The following is an 18,045-nucleotide window of genomic DNA, read 5'->3' as shown; positions in this document are numbered from 1 at the left end:
TCTTATCGAGAACACATTTAAAATGTACTTTTTTTTCACTAAATAGGTACATTCAGATGTTTGCGAACATAGTGAAATATAAATTTTGTGCTTTTTTGAAAAAGAAATCTACTTAATTTTTCAAATCTTCAAGCATGTCAGTGTTCGCGAACGTCCCCGAAAATTACTTCTTTTTACCATCGTCAGTTTCGTACACACAGAATCAAAGTAAAGTGATAATACGGGGGAATTTTCGCGCGATAATGAAGTAGAGAGAAAGTTGATAGATGTTGTGATTCGAATATGCAAGTGATTTTTGTCTCGAGTGTTTTCGAAGGATATCTCATCTAATATTACACACCACCATGACCACCATGATATCCATTTACACAAACATGGGTATACTTCGATTACATCCTTAGCTCAGTTATACAAGTTCTGATTTTGAATTATACAAGTAGTTGGCGAAAGGGATGCACTTCTAGAAGTTATATAAGTAAAGGCCCTTCAGTATCATTCATAGCATTAAAAGCGAAAGCACGATTACTGACGCTGCTTGGACCTTTAAAGTGACTCGGTAACATTGTTAAAGGGTAAAGGAAAAATTGAATAATTTTGGTAATTTTGAATTTTCCCAACCGTTTTCCCATGAAAAAAAATAATAAAACAGGTTTTTATAATCTTTCAACTCTTAAATGTCTAGACTGGTATATAGATCCAATTCATTGCTTTGTACATTCACCTAAAATGTAATTAAATTGTAATAATATAGCTGGGAGAATTAAGGAACCGATCAGATCAGTTTTCCCAATTTGTATCATTAATAATAGTCCGTTTTTTTAATCAAACTTTTAGATTATCTTTAATTGTATATCTAGCATTGAGTTAACTGCCTTAGCACCTCTTTCTCTCATCTGAACAATGTTACCAAATCCCTTTAATATCTGACTTATTTGTAATGGTCGAAACAACACTATTCCCATAATTTGCGTTGTTATTCTTGTTGTTTCATTAAACATGTTAAACAATTTATGATGTTATACAATAACTTGTTAAAATATCATTGTTTTATATTGGACAACGTATCTTCTCGTACTTCTTGCTCATTTGTCTGAAAAAGAGAACAAAAATTAGAAACGAGCGCATGAGAGAGATAGTTTGGGATGGTGAAAAGAATTGTTCAGAGAATATTCCAATTTAGAGAATGAACGAATTTAAATTCTTTATTCACCGCATATCGATCGTTTAAAAGGGACGAAACGTTCCATGTTTATCCAATCTTATAGTCCAGGGTAGTGATCTCTTGGGCATCGTAAAACTCTCATCCTTAGGCATAACAACACCCCCCTCCTCCCTCCCCCTCCTCCCCCGGGCGATCGATCGAAAACTCCCTTGGAAAGACAGAAGGGTGCCAATAATAGGGGAATGAAACCGTTTGTTCATTTTACAGACACCATAGGCGTGAAGCGAACAATGCAGTATTGACGATCGAATTATCCCTGGTAGCAAAGAATTCGACTGTTTGTCTTCAATACGAAAAGGCAAAGCTGGAGAAAAAGAACCCAATTACAGATGTGCTTCAATCTATCTTGACAGGTGGAAGCCATAATAAAAAGCAAAGGGGCGGCTTGGACAATAAATACAAACGCCCTTTTGACAGTTTCGTTATTCATTGTGGATTATAGATTGCCCTTTTTTCAATTGTAATTATAAGTTGCAATCGCATTTCGCTGGATTACTGATGTTTTGTCAAATGTACTTTCCCCCTCTCAAGAAATCGCTTTAGATCAATATATTTATTTTTAAATAAGCATTCTATCTTGAGTTTCCACATCAAAGATATCTATAAATATTACGATATGGGCCGTTTTCATTTTGGGAATGAGTCGTGTTTTTGTGATTTTGTGTAATATAACGTTTTGATGCATTGGTGGTCAAAGCAAAACGCTACATCACATGGATATAGAGCGTAATATATCGTGACACGAGCAATATCCCGAAGCGATAAACTTTCCTATTGTAGCATCAGTCGCTGTCGATGTCAGTTCTTATGAATATAAGTTGCAGGACATCTGAGGGAAACCTTGGAAGGTATCGATTTTTGCTAAGATATGTTTGATTGTTTTGAGAAATGTTTCGGTGTTTTGAGAGAGACGTCAAACACCCCCCTGAGGCTAATCCTTACTTATGAGATAATTTGGATGTTTTACAGGCTCTACCTTATCTTTTTCCGCCATTCTTTTTCATCAATGTCTGCTTCTGCAATCTTTTATTACATTTGTATTGTTTTTTGGATAGATCTCTTCTGTTTCATCGCTTAGTTTTATTTCTGATTCATATTTTCCTGTGAATTTACCGTTATTTGTTTGCTTTCTTTTATGACCGACTTGGTCATCATTATCAATGTCATCGTCAACATAATCTGCATCATCCCCATCATCATCCTCATCATCATCATCATCATCAATATCATTACTCTCATCATTATCGTCGTCGTCGTCATCAAAATCGTCAAAATCGTCACCATTACCACTATCATCATCATATCTTTCATCATCTCATTCTTAGATGCTGCTTGTACTCCTGACGACGGATAGTCAACCTGTTCGAAACGTCGAGCCACTCATCCTCTCCAAGCGCTATAGTTCTCCTGAGAACTATATGCTAAGAAAAATAACAAACAGTCCTTTTCAGGACTACACTCCTCCAAGAAAGATTACCGAGTCAGAGTCCTTTTCAGGACTCCTCAAACCTCTCTCTCTCTCTCTCTCACACACATGGTGCAACCGCAAACCTACTGTACATCTCATTCTTTAACATCAACATCAATTTATCAGCATAAAGAGCATCATCATCATCACCATGGCAACAGCATCATCATTAGTAATATCGTCGCAAAAATACCTTTAAAAATACCTTTAATGTCTATTACCATCCCCACTCACCAAAGCCAATATTATACCCATAGCAATGGCGATGGCGACCACAAAAAAAACCCCACAAACACCACTATTTTTGAAAAAGATATCATTTCTGCAGATTGATTTATATATTTAGACCCGCCTGACAACACAACCAAAATGAGCATTCACGCCTTAATCCATCAAATAAAAAATACAGATACTAACAGATCTTGTACCGTGTTTATCACACCATCCCATCATCTTATAAAAGAAAAGAAGAAAGCACTGTGACAGCTGCATAAATGCTGATAGTCCTTCTATTATAAGTTCTATTCAGCTTCGGTGTCTGCTTTATATTACACGCCTATGGGTATCAATTCGTCTCCTAACCCCTTTTAACTTCGAAACCTCACGAACGGCGTGCGATGGCTTGTGGAAATGACGCACGAATATATGTAAACAATCATACCGTTAAGATACTGAGCATGCCATATTGTCATTTTATGGTGATATATCGAACCATTGTTACGTAGTGATTCCTTTTCTCTTCATTTCGGCATGCTCCCGGAGCAAAGTTTGAAAAGCAATTGAGTACTTTAAGCCTGCTTTTCAAGGACTTCAGCATTTGGTGTCTTTTATAAGCTTACTCCTTTTTTCTTTTTCTTTTTCATATACTGTGGACATTATCAAAATCAATGTCATGAATGGTTTCATTTCTCTTAAACCCCTGCTCGTATAAGATACATAGCCTTGGGAATTAATGCTATAACAGTCATTGTTTGTATGTAAACAAGACAAGATATGTATTTTTATTCTATATATTAAAAGTTCACTGGCATTGGCAATTATTATGATTGCATTTCATCCAAAGACAACACCATGTATCCTTTTTAACGAATCTTGCCTCATTTGTTTTTTTTAAAGAATATTGGAGCATTTGTTTGATACCATTATCCTTATAATAATAATAATAATATGGATATTTATATAGCGCCGGTATCCGCCAGGCTCTGACGCTCATGGCGCTGTACATACATGTATTACTATCACAAAAATATAACTTCTTAACTAAAATAAAGTACACTAAAACAACACAAATTATAACGCTACATTGACATGATTAGATAGCACTGTTTAGAAAGAGATGGGTTTTTAGAGCAACTTTGAAGGCATGAAGGGTAGTTAAATTACGAATACTAACTGGCAGCTTATTCCAAAGGGACGGACCAGAATGAGAAAATGCTCTATCCCCCCAGGAACTGCGCGTCTTACACTGCAAAAACCAGGGTGTTAAATATTCAACACCAGCATGGAATAGAAAAATATCAACACCCTTGGTGTTCATTTCATGTCCGATTGGCGAAAAATAACACCAACGGTGTGAAAATATTCAATTACAGGCTGATGGTGTCATATTTGGTGTTATAAAATCGCACATGCGCATAAGCTAGAGAATTCGACGAAAATCATTGGACGAAAGTTGTCATATGATCCGATATGCGCCTCTGCAGCTGCGCGCGCACAGCTAGACGAGAGCATGTGGCTAGAGAATTTCACTGGCACTGACTTGAAGTCTTGATTCTGGAGTAGTAATTCTTCAAATTAGGCCTAGATTCTAGATGTGAAGTGATCGAAGTGCATGCAACCATGCCATTAAGCGTCAGGGTCTGTTCAGCGGATCGAAGTATTAGAAAATACCTGCCTATAGATCCAGAAGACACAGTAGGATTCTTTGAACTCAGTAAGTGTACATGGTTCTTGTTTGTTATAAACTTTTATAGATCTAGCCTAGTAGTACCGTACTAGTATAGTATTACGTGTTCGTCAGCTGGCGCTAGCCGCGCCTGTCGTTGGGTAGCCCAGGCCTAGAGGTCTAGGCCTACTAATATGCCTTGGCTGTCCGGCCGGGTTGGGTATCCGGTCAGCATGATGCCATTTAATATTTTATGGATTTCTGAAAAATTATCATTGATAAATACTCCAAAGGGCAAACATTCATGATAGATCTAGGTCTATATATTGTTATTTAATACATATTTGTTTCAAAATGTAAAGGAAAAATCAGTAGATCTAGACCTAGTCTAGACCTAGGGCCTAATCCTGGGTTTTTGCAAAAATATCAGGTCTAGGCTAGATCTAGATCTAGATCTAGAAGTCTAGACTAGATCTAGACTCTAGATTTCTAGGCCTAACAGTTAGATCTAGAGTTCTAACGTTAGATCTGCATCTACATCTAAGCTGACGACTCCTGTAAGATATTGGCCATCTTTTTTGCTTCGTCATCTGTCATAAGTTTTCCATAAACTTTTACAGTTTCATTTTCTTCCAATGGGTGGTATGATTTCAAACAAATGATATTATGTCTAGAGGTTTAAATTGAATTGCCAAATTTTATGAAATGTTTTAGAAATGGGAAAGAGAAATGAGGTAAATAATCATCGAATAATACATCTCATGATCTGGTTCCATATAGATCTAGACCTCTGAGGGTATCAAGGAAAAGGACTAATATCAAAATTAAAAAGTTGAAGATGAGATGCATCGATTGTTACATAACCTTTATTGTAGTGTTCATGATGATCCCAAACATAGAATAGTTTCCTGCTGTATTGTTTGTGGATATGAAAGTAATGAACACTGTTCAGGGCACTTTAGACGGTCTCCCCATGGCATTGGGCTTGCATGTCTATATTAAGTAGAAGGAACTCGCATTACAATAAACACAAATTTACCTGTAGCCTCATGTGTCCCCTCGTGTGTGTGTATGTGCGTGTGTGCATATGTGTGTTTGGGGTGTTTGTGGGAGTGTGTATTTAACAATATTTAAACTATTTCAAGCTCTATAAATAAATATATTATTATTTAGAATTTATGATTATTGGCCATATATCAATTTTAATATCATAATGTACCTATATAAATTCATAGTCATTCATAAAATTTCGTGCCCTTAGAAAGGTCAGTATGAATTAAAGTGCCTGAAAGTGCATTATAAACTCAATATGTTTATTTATGACTTAATGGGATGATTTACCTGTTTGCAGTTTGTACAAGAAATTTTGCGGCACAGAGGTGATGCCATTCTCCGAGAGTATGAATTGACTGGAGCACTTCAAGATAAAACTAGACGGCAGATGATTAACCTTTTGGTAGCCCACATGCAAGAACACTATGGGTAAGTGCCAGCAAATTTTCTTTTATGATTGTGTAAATGCACATAATAATTATCAGGTACTACCAATTATGTGAAAAGAAACTGAGGTAACATGGTCAACTTTAAAGGAATTTGTTGTCTCTTCAAAATCATTTTTCAAAATATTCATTTTTTATGCCTCCGCCACCGTCAGGTGGTGCCGGAGGCATTATGTTTTCGGGGTTGTCCGTCCGTCCTTCCGTCCGTGCGTCCGTGTGTCCGTCCGTGCGTCCGTCCGTCGGAAACTTGTTACCACGATAACTTCAGAACTACTGGACGGATTTTTACCAAACTTGACACAAGTATTTATATACATGTGAGGATGAACTGATTAGATTTGGGGTTTAGGGGGTCAAAGGGCAAAGGTCACAGGGCCAAACAAAAATTGTAAAAAATTACCCGAAAAAAGCTCGATATTGCTATAACTTCAGACAAATTGAACTAATTTCTTTCAAACCTAGCTCAATTATGTATTAGCATGGGAGGAAGAAGATTTTGGGTTCACGGGGTCAAAGTTCATAGTGCCCAAAATTTGTAAAATCACCCAAAATGTTTCGGATTTCCAATGGCATGGAACAAGCAATAATATCTTTCTGATCGCATGATGGCAGAGGCTTAAATTTTGACCGTGCGTGGTCGAAGATTCATCTAGTTTTAAATGTGATTTGCACATGATGGTTATCAGGTATTACCAGTCTTGTGAGTGACATTTTTGGGTCATTACGTTAAAATAGATTAATGCCGTAGATGTTAGCGGCCTCATCGTCATGAGGCCTCACTTTATAAATGTATTATGAACTAACCATGTGATATTTTGAGATTTTAAAGTAATAAAAAAATACTAAACTATAGCAAATTATATGATGCAGACGAGACCACTAGGGGTATGCTACTTGTTATCAACATACTAAGTTCTGTTTTAATAGAGCCAGTCATGAGTCCATATGACTGTAATTCTCATACAGGAGATGTGCTTTCTTATTTCACAGCAAACATCCAAAAGCAGCTATGAAAACCAAATATGCCATGGGGATAGTGAATCTGTTTCCAAGACTCAAGGATCCGTTTACTAGCACAGGTCATGTAAGTATTATAATCTGGGCCCATATTCAAATAAATACTTTGACTAAGTAAGTTTTTTTACTAAGTATTTTGGCTTAGGTATTTACTTATTTTGTATTCAATTCAGTTCTTAGCATTTTACTTTAGTAAGTCAAAATTTAAGTAAAATACTTATTGAGAGGCATTGTGACATCACGATTTTGTGACCAAATGATGCGCAATCAACACATTGCACCAAAAATGCGCTACTTCATAATTCTCCGCAGCTGAGAGTGACTGCGCACATACATGTAAGCCTTCATCTACCAGTTAAATTTGTAAATGCTTTGGCTTAAGTCTCCTCTAGAGGTGTCTTAAATTTAAAGTAAAATACTTAGCCAAATTTATGAATTGAATACCAAAATCTGCAAAGTATTTTATCCGAGCAAAAATCTAAGAAAAAATATTTATTTTTCTGACTGAAGTATTTAATTGAATATGGGCCCTGCATGGTCCTCTCTGATAAGAAGGTATTGCATTCCATTAATCAAAAGAAAACTTATGATACTCTGATAAGATAAAAATACCCTCAAAATCTCTCTAAATTATATTCTGAGAAGAATTTTTTTTTTTAAATTTTATCTTGTGTAGGTCACACTCCACCATCTTTGGCACAATATCCAATAAGAAATGTATGATACCATTCTACTCTCCTTCACAACCACTCAAAACTCTTTTTTTCTTGAAGTGGGGCAGAGTGATGGCTGCTTCCTTGTATCAAAGTCAAGATGCTTGCATTATATGACACTAATGCTACTTTGCTAAAATTTCTTTGAAAACTACAATTTCTCATCACATCATTTTGTGCATCATTTCAAGGTTAATATTATCAACAAAAAGCTTATACATACATTTTCAACCACGCGGTCAAAGATTCATCTCGTTCTTTCACTTTAGGAAGCTTATTTTGATGCAAGAAGTAACACGGGATTCCTGGCTGCTAGAATAAAAAATGTTAACCGCACAACAGAGGAGAAGACATCCAACCCATTACCCAAGCCATCAAGCAGAGATGGTGGTCCTGGGAAGGTCCGAGAAGGTGACCAAGAATCTGCTCCAGGCTGCACCTATGATGAAGACCTCAACTGGTTACGACACTGTCCAACATTAGAACGTGATTCTACCCTGGTTGTTGAAAAGATGAAATCCACTTTTCCTGTTAGACAGCATATGGTCAGGGACGGACGCTCCGCATCGGATATTTTGGAACAGTTTCCTTTTGAAACTGTTCCAGGTTTGGTAAGTGTTACAAAAAAATTTACTCCTAATTCTTGATTTAGCCTCTCAGGCCTAAGGCAACAAAATTATGTGTATGGGAATTAAAGCATCAGAATTATTACTTGGCACTGAGGCATCAAATTCATATTTCTCTGTTTTATTATATATGTTTGAGATTTTGAAAATATCAGTCCGAAGATTCTGCCAGTTTTATCCTTCAATCTGTATCTGTATGTACCGCATGTGACTGTCTGTTGGTGAACAATCACCATTACTGGTTGTCATGTACCTTTGGACAGTGAGCATCAACATGAGTGATATCTAGCAAATCTAATCTATTTCAAAGGTCCAGCAAGTTTCATTCATGTATGGATTTTGTGTAGAGAGACCTTCAAAAGTACTTCTTAGTGGTTGCTATTCAGATAAATATTTGAAGAATCCCCTTTTCCTGGATCTGGGGTGTGTATATATGGGGGTCTGAGCTTTGACGGTACCTTATTATATTGCTGATTTAGTCTAACTGGGGTATCTGTACTGTAAAATTATGCATAGTTTATTTTTTCTCTCTTTTCCCCGTTTTCCTTTTACATGTATTCTTGCAGATTGAGGTAGATTTTCGGAAACTTTTTCCTGAAAATCACTCGCGTTTCCTGACCAAATGGCCCGAGTTGAAGCCCAAGGTTGTTACACTTGCAAGACAACTTCTGAAGCAGAAAGGAAACTTGACAGTGATGGAGCTTCTGTCATCTTATGACAGTTCTGATCAAAATAAAGAAGGTATTTTTGCACATTCCCTTGAATGCACCCTCCGATGTCATAAAGGGTGGAATTCTTGATGGTGGTTTATTTGAGACCATGGATAAACCATTGATAGGTTAGTTTAAATTTGAGCATATATGTGCTTCACACAAGCATGTTCATTGGACAAGTTTTAGAATACATGCAAATCTAATCCAATCCATGGTTTTGAACCAAGTTTAGACCTTGGTCTTAAACCACCATTGAGAATTCCACCAAAGAGCTTGCAGTCTCATTAAAAATGTATATTAAGGGACAAGTATGCTGAAATCACAAAAAATGACCCATCCCAATTAAAACAATTCCCCCCCCCCCCTTTTTTTTGTCAACTCCTCCAACAAATTATATTTATCTGGAAGGCTGGGATACAGTAGGGTTATTGGGCATCTCAAATAATGTGGACTCTTGTTGCAATGAGAATTACAAAAAATTACATTACATGCCCACTTGGCAAAGTTATTTGTAGTTGGAACATGCTCTCCATAATTCTTTTATTATATTAATTATATAATTATGAAGAAGAAATTTATATAATTATGAAGAAAAAAGTTTGTTGCATGGCCCATTGTGGAATCTTTATAAGGATTATCACATTGCCAATCATTACTTTTGAAATAGAATGAGCTTCTGTTTTGAAACAAAGCATCATGTTTATATGTTCACTTTGTTATTTTTCTTCCTCAGATATGATATGCATGGCTTATTATCTTATAATATGAACTTGAATCGACCCCACAGGACCCTGCATTTACATATTAGCAGCTTGCTTGTGTTTACTCTGTCTTTATTTGAAGATAAATGCTTTAGAATTCAGAAAATCATGATATTTTTGTTTTTCTTCATTAGTTAACTTTGAAAAATATGGTGGCCCATAGGGGACATATTTGATAAATTGTTAATTGCAACATTTGATTCCAGTATTGATGCAATTTTTGTGATTTAATCATGAAAAGGATGTCAAATTGGGTAGAAGCATGTTAAATTCAGTAGAACAAGAAAAAAATTGTAAAAAAAAAAACATGAACTTATGCTACTAAAGAGTTTGTTATATATGTGTCAACAGAGAACAATCTAGGTTAGGTGCTTTGCCATGAATGTTGCCTTCTCCCATGCATAAATATCCCGTTTATTATTTTCCTATTGATTTCTTTTTTCCCATCCCCCTTTGTATAAATTCTCATAAGAAAGAAGAAGAAGGCGTTGCTATAAGTGTCAGTAAAATTTCTCCAAGGGTGCCAAGCTGGCATCAATTGGATTTTTGGTTTAGTACCCCTAAACTGCATTAACAGCCACTTGCATGCTTTGGCTATAATATTGATAAGTCCTCGACTATATACTTATTTCTTATAATAGTTTCTTGTTACAGGCTATTTTGATTCAAATTTTAGCAGGTCAGTTTGTAATTATTTTGGTACATTTAACTTCTATTTTTCACCTTGATCAACATGTAAGCCTGTTTAATAATAACCATTTTCATTTTGTAATGCACAGGATGGAATTCCAGCACATCTGCTATCCTCCTCCTCTTGTGCCTATTGCCTCCTGCAAGCCAAGGGAAGTCCAAAGCTGCGTCAGCAAAAGTGTCCATTTCTTCAGCTCTCTCGAGGGTTATTCAATTTCAGAAGGTATTTAGCTTTTCATTACGAAAGAGAACTGTAAATATTAAGTACCGGTAATACCCTGTCACATAAAACACATTCTTGCTGCATTAAAAAAAAAGTTTCAGAAAGCATCGTGATGTGTGTTCAAAGAGAACAATTATATTGGTTTATGATCTCTTACATGAAGAGGCTTAGACTGATTTGGACAGAGAAGGTGCTCGAGAAATTTAGGCCTATTCAAAAACTTCACCCGCCTTGAAATTGGTCGGAGTAAAATAAACTAGAACAGTAGACATCAAGATTTGCAAACAAATACTAGGAACATGTTGTGTATGAAAACATAGTAACAACTTGTGTGATATATCAGGCATGTTGCCTTTGATTTTCACAGCCCTACATGGAGAATCAATAAATGAAAAGGAATATTTCATGCCACAAATTTGCTGCAAGTTAATAATAGTGCAGAAATTGCAGTATCTTTATTTTTCGTACTCCTTTTGTGGAAGTTGAAATGTCTTGACCACATTAGAAAGACCCTTTTTAATCATATACATAAAACAAGCTTTGAAAGTACTTGCATTTTTACCCCTCTACAGGGTAAGAAAAATTGTATTTCATTACAAAAAATATCATCTGATATTTTGATGTTATATCATTTGATGGACCAATTCCAATTCTTTTCTTTGATGTAAATTTGATTTGGTTTTATGTCCTACATTATTGTCCAATAACCCTTTTGTAAAAACACAATTTCCCCCAGTACTACATGTAAGGCTGTCTTTTAAAAATGTTGATCGAAATATGTTGTTCATTGAAATGCGTTGAGTATTGAAATGCGTTGAGTGCTAGTTACATTCTATACAAATAATTTGTTTTCAACACAGACAGGAGGGAGTATTCAAGCATTCCTCGACAACACAAAAGAGACCAAGAGTCAACCGTTCCTTCTGGCAATTGGCAATTCCAAGGCCCGAATCACCAACTACATGATCATTGTGGATCACAAGGCCATTCCATGTTCGGCACGCACGGTCGAAGCAGCAGTAGATTTACTCTTCAAGACCCACTTTGTCTTTGGCCTGCAGTACTGCTTGTCTCTGCGGCAGTTCTGGACTTTTGTCCAGACTGCCATTTTTGAAATCGATATCGGAGTGTCCCGGGAAACACCAAGAGTACGTGAAATTAGATCGAAATTGTTAGCACCATGATTTGCTTCAAATGCCACAAACAGTTTGCAATACCCAAATTGGTTCAACATTTGAGATTGAAACATGGAGTTATTGAAGATGGTAAAGAAGTATTGACCTGTGGGCAGGGAGCTTGTGCGAGAACATTTCATACTTTTCGAGGATTTCGGGGACATTTGCAGACTCACCTTAAAACCGATTTTCCAGATAATAAAGAGCAGTCTAATGAAAATGATAAAGTGAGTGACTTTCCTGAAGAAAGTCTTGAAAGTCTTCAAGAATACAATATTAATAATGATGAGATTGTTGAAGATCAGGATGTATATGAAGATGACATTTTATCTGTAGATACCTTGAACAGGCAGTGTGTAAATGTAATTTCAAAATTTTCAGCAAATAGTGCAAACTCTGGAAAAGTTGTAAATGATGTAGTAGAAACAACCAGTGCGATTGTAGGTGATGTAGTAAAAAGTGCATCGGCAGCCGTTACAGCTGCTTTCTTAAAACATAAGCTGCCTATAGAATCCGAGGCTTATAAGGAGATTCAAACACATTTTGCTATGCTTGAAAAGCCCTTTGAAAATTTGAATTCAGAATATAAGCGGACAAAGTATTGTGAATCAATTGGACTTGTTGAACCACAAGAAATCAAGTTAGGCATCCGATATGATAGTCGTCTCAATAAAAGAACTAAGCAGTATGAACAGATTGCTATTGAAGATACATTTGTTTACGTTCCCATTTTAGATTCTTTGAAGCAGCTTTTAAGCAATAAAGATATATTGCATTTTGCTACTCATGACCATAAGAGCACAGATGGTGTAATGAGAGATTATTGTGATGGTTCACAATTTGAGAAAACCCCTCTTTTCCATGAAGATGAGAATGCCCTCCAAATTCACTGTTTTTATGATGATTTCGAGACTGTGAACCCCATTGGTTCAAAAACAAAAATTCACAAGATAGGTGCTTTATATTTCATTTTGAAAAATCTGCCACCAAAGTATAATTCCAATCTTTCCAATATCAATCTTATAGCTCTATGGTATGCTGAAGATGCCAAGAAATATGGATTTAATGCTATTCTCAAGCACATTGTAAAAGACATTAATATCCTGTCAACAGTTGGCATTGCTCTCCCTAATGGAATTGTGAAGAAGGGGACCATTACTCAAATAAGTGCTGATAATCTTGGTGCTAATTCCCTACTGGGATTTGTAGAGAGCTTTTCTGCTCATTATTACTGTCGATTATGTGTTACAAGTAAGGAAGAGGCACAGAACAAATTCAAAGAGGTTTCAATGGATATGCGCACCAGGCAGACTTATGAGCAACATTTAGAAGAAGCTGAAGCTCAAACTACCCAGTCACATGTGTTTGGAGTGAAACAAAAGACTGTATTGAATGATTGTATTTACTTTCATGTCTTGGCAAACTTTTCACTAGATATAATGCATGATCTTTTGGAAGGCATAGTTCAGTATGAGCTGAAACTTGTTCTAGAGTATTTCATATATGAAAGGCAACCGCCCCTCTTGTCCCAAGATGAACTGAATCAGAGAGTCGCCAGCCATTGCTTAAACCGTACAGATAACAAGAACAAACCATCCTTTATTAAACTTAGGTCAGCTAGGAATGATGTTGGACAGAAGGCTATGCAAGCATGGTGCTTGATTCGAAATCTGCCATTCATAATTGCTCAAGACATTGAAGAAGGAAATGTCTACTGGGAATTGCTACTTAGATTACTAGATTGTATGGACATTATTTTTGCTCCTCAATTGACAGCAGGCTTGATAGCCCAATTGTCTATTCTTACTGAAGAACATCACACACATTTCCAGAAAACCTTTCCTGACAGAAGGTTGTTGCCAAAACACCACTTTATGGTGCATTATCCAACGTGTTTGAGAGAAGTTGGGCCACTCATACATGTATGGTGTATGAGGTACGAAGCGAAACATCACTATTTTGGCCGTGTTGCAGAATCTGTGCGTAATTACAAAAACATTTGTAAATCACTTGCCAAAAAACATCAGACAGCACTAACGTTCCATCTTCAGTCAAACCATCCTTTGGAATATCTGGAGGTTGGGCCAGGTAGTTCACTACTTTTGTCAGATTTAGATGAAAATATTGGACAGATTGTGCAAGAGCAAATCCAAGTAGAGGATCTTTCTACTGAATTATTTGATGCCAACTGGGTTAAAGTACATGGAACACATTATCAGTTGTCACTTCTGGTCTGCCATGATGTTAGCGAGCTTCCTCTGTTTGGTCAAATAGAGCATATCATTGTACACAATAGCACTGTATTTTTTGTACTTGTCCAATTAGATACAGTGTATTACAATTCACACTATCATGCCTATGCAGTAGAATTTAGTTTTCCACGTTGTCATGTAGTGAAGAATCAAAAGGAACTTGTTGACTACAAACCACTAGATTTGATGACAACTTTGTCGAAGACAGACTCGAGGAAGTATGTAGCACCAAGGCATGTACTTTTTAAGTAATTTAAAGCTTTCAAGCTAATGTCTGGTTTTGCTTAGTGGTATCAATTGGTTTTAAAAATAATTTTGATCAATAATATTTTGGACTCTTAATTGTTAACATCTTTAAATTGGTTAATTCGAAACCAAATTGAAGTCAAATAGCTGTTGTATATTTTCTTTTTTTTTCTTACAAGAAAAACAATTCTATGATGTTTGTGCATGAAAGCCAGTGAACTAGAAGTGCATGGACTGATTTTTGTTGTTGTTGTTTATATCCTGTTGGAAAAACGAGCAGCGAATTAGTTGATATAGAAATGCATAATTTTACTTTTTGATTTTTTCTCCCAGGAGTAAAATGGGAAATACATGTTTGTAAACAGAAAGCTGTAAAAGAATGTTCACCTATATTAGAATGAATGTGGAATTTATAGTGTTTTTTTAATGTTTTTGAAACATTTGTTTAACCCTTTACAAGCAGTGAAGGAGATAAAAATCCCCTGAAATAATTAAATCATCCTGAATCTCAATGGTTGCAGGCCTGTGGTAAAAAAAAATCTTGTTAAACAAAACTGCTGGATAAGATTTGTTAGTTTTGCTATTGTTCTTGAAGGCTGCTTCCTAGCATAAGACATTAAAAAGCCTTACTATAATTAGTCTGCGAGCACAGACCATTGGCTTCGGTTTTGCAATTTGCATAGTGCACGATGTAAAATGGAATATGTTTGTAAACAGAAAGCTGTAAAAGAATGTTCACCTATATTAGAATGAATGTAGAATTTATAGTGTTTTTTCAATGTTTTTGAAACATTTGTTTAACCCTTTACAAGCAGTGAAGCTAGGAGATAAAAATCCCCTGAAATAATTAAATCATCCTGAATCTCAATGGTTGCAGGCCTGTGGTAAAAAAATCTTGTTCAACAAAACTGCTGGATGAGATTTGTTAGTGTTGCTATTGTTCTAGCATAAGAAATTAAAGTCATACTATAATTAGTCTGCGGGCACAGACCATTGGCTTCGGTTTTGCAATTTGCATAGTGCACGATGTAGAGTCTGCATTTAGAGACTACATATACACATACAGTTATGCTCCCTTTAAGGGATCATGATATGAGTGAAAGTAGTCTCTGACTGCAGACTCTGAAATATGCACTACGAAACTTGCGAAAAACCGAAGCCGAGAGTCTGCCTGCAGATTATACTAGCAGTTTCCAAGGTTTTTTTTTTGGGGGGGGGGGCACTCTGTATATTTCATATGAAAAAGATTCTGTGATATTTTCCTTCAGCATGCATGTACTAGGATTCAAGGTGAAATGTGTCAAAATTCTTATTAGCTACATAATTCACTCTGATGTAGAAGCATAATGTTTGTTGTTTTTTTTGTTTTGTCTTCATTTATACATGCATTTTGCATCCTGTTTAGTTTCTATTTATTAGAAACGACTTTGATTTTTCATTCCTTGAAAGGAATTATGACATTGTTTAAAGTTTTTATATTGGAAAATTTTTAGTTACTTGTTTCATCCTTTTTTTTTTTTACTTATAAGGGTGGATTCATAATAACAGATTTTGAATGATTTTTAGTTACTTGTTTCATCCTTTTTTTTTTACTTATAAGGGTGGATTCATAATAACAGATTTTGAATGATTTAAAAAAGTGTGTTTTGTTGTATTCAGACAAATGAGTCACAGATTTTGAATACATGACAAAAGGATTTAATGTTGAACCATACAAGATAAAAACGCTAAGCATCATTGATTTCAACATGAATGAAAACAAGTTGTTTAATTTATTGATTAAACAAGCACCATGTGTTTTTGTTTACGAAAAAAAATTGTTTCTTTTCACTTCTTGTGTGTATTTGAATATTTTCTGTGCATGTGTTAAGATGGAGTGAGCTGGAATGAATTGTTGGTGTTGAAAGAATGGTGTGTTGAGTTTTTTAAACACTGAGACTAGCATTGAATTGCAATACCAAGAGTAGAAAAGTAGTAGACCTTTAGTGTTATATAACACCAAAAATAGGATTTATTGCAACACCGAAGAATGGTGCTGGATTTTATATTAACACCATAAATAGAATTGGATTGCAACACCAAGAGCAGAATTATACTATTTAATTCTAGAATTGGTGTAAAATAACACCAACAATAGAATTGAAGTGCAACACCAAGAGTAGAATTAAAATTATTTCATTCCAGGCGGTGGTGTTAAATAACACCAGAAATCAGATTCATTGTTACACCAGAAAATGGTGTAGGATTTTATATTAACACCAAAAATAGAATTGAATTGCAACACCAAGAGTAGAATTGAATCATTCAAATCCAGACCTTGGTGTTAAATAACACCAACTGGTGTTTTCCGATATAGATACCGGAATGGTGTTAATATTAACACCTATGGTGTTGAATTTAACACCACTGTTTTTGCAGTGTAGGGACAACTAATAAGGAGGATTGAGATGAACGAAGATGTCTTGTAGGCTTATACCTAACAATCAACTTGATATTGTAGGAAGGAGCAGAGTCATACAAGTCCTAATCATTTGCTACACAATTAAAATGTTAACACAATCTCGATAAAACAGTGGCTCCGAAAATCTCCTATCGGGCTACCGTTTCATTTAATAGTTCCACGGTGACCATTGGTGACTGCCTGAAAAGTGAAAGTAGATCTTTCTGAAAATATGAGCAAAATTCTTCTTTTTAACTTCCTATAAAATCGCACCATCTCACACTTTAAAACAAGTTGGGGTTTTTTGCCCCACATTGGGTAAAAGGGAACGTACGTATTTGTTCCGTTAAATATTACCCGAAATTGTGTAAAATGACTTGTGTAAAATGACCTAATAGAACATCTCCTTCCCAATTTTATTTTCTTTCCCTTTTTTCTTCAGCCCATCTCAAAACAAAAAACTACTTGCCATCATGTTCTTGCTCTTTTTGTTTCAGCTATCTCAAGGATTTTGTGCGCTCCCTATTTCGTGCTCGATCTCTACAACTTTCCTTTTCTCTCACTCTCCTTCCCTCCAAACGCAGCCCGCATTTTTTTCCTTTTTTTTCCCCCTTTTTTTCTTCTTCTTTTTTCTGTTCTTTCTTCGTCATGTAATTTGTTACGTCTTCTTGTTTACAGTCATTACGTGTTTTAATAAACGTCTCTGTTGGCCACTATTCTTCTTTCATTGATTATGTATTCAATATTTTGTTCACACTCATTATTATCTGAGGGGTCCACAATTTACAAGCTTTGCTTTTCAGTGGACCTCTCCATTTTCTCAAAATATAAATGCAATTAAATTCATTTTTTTTGTCTTCCTAAAATGTATATATTATTATTAAGATTTGTTTATTACCAATGTAACTATGTTTTGTATACATTTTACATTGTATTCGTTATATTTATTATGTATTTTGTTGGAAATGAAAAAATAAAAATGGAATGAACATGAAATAGTGGTTAGAATTTAACCAAACAAACATGCGTTCCGTTTTTACGCATAATTATGCTAATTAGAATTGTACGCACGTTGTTAAAAATATTAGATGGGCATGATGGGACGGCGAGGGAAC

The 18,045-nt window shown here is 35.5% G+C and overlaps 1 protein-coding gene across 1 annotated transcript; it reads left to right on the top strand.

Annotated features, from left to right (window-relative positions):
• The first annotated feature begins 5,360 nt into the window (after positions 1 to 5,360).
• Positions 5,361 to 16,307, top strand: LOC105438473. Its single transcript, XM_030985403.1, has 6 exons — positions 5,361 to 6,057; positions 7,065 to 7,158; positions 8,074 to 8,415; positions 8,997 to 9,171; positions 10,684 to 10,817; positions 11,678 to 16,307. The coding sequence occupies exons 1-6, from the start codon at positions 6,017 to 6,019 to the stop codon at positions 11,999 to 12,001; spliced, it is 1,110 nt and encodes a 369-aa protein (XP_030841263.1). The 5' UTR covers positions 5,361 to 6,016; the 3' UTR covers positions 12,002 to 16,307.
• Positions 16,308 to 18,045: the final 1,738 nt, after the last annotated feature.

Source organism: Strongylocentrotus purpuratus, unplaced genomic scaffold (assembly GCF_000002235.5).
Source record: "Strongylocentrotus purpuratus isolate Spur 01 unplaced genomic scaffold, Spur_5.0 spur5_scaffold_15, whole genome shotgun sequence".
NCBI lineage: Eukaryota > Metazoa > Echinodermata > Echinoidea > Camarodonta > Strongylocentrotidae > Strongylocentrotus > Strongylocentrotus purpuratus.
Note: the sequence above shows the minus strand (reverse complement) of the source record. Positions and strands in the feature narration are given on the sequence as shown.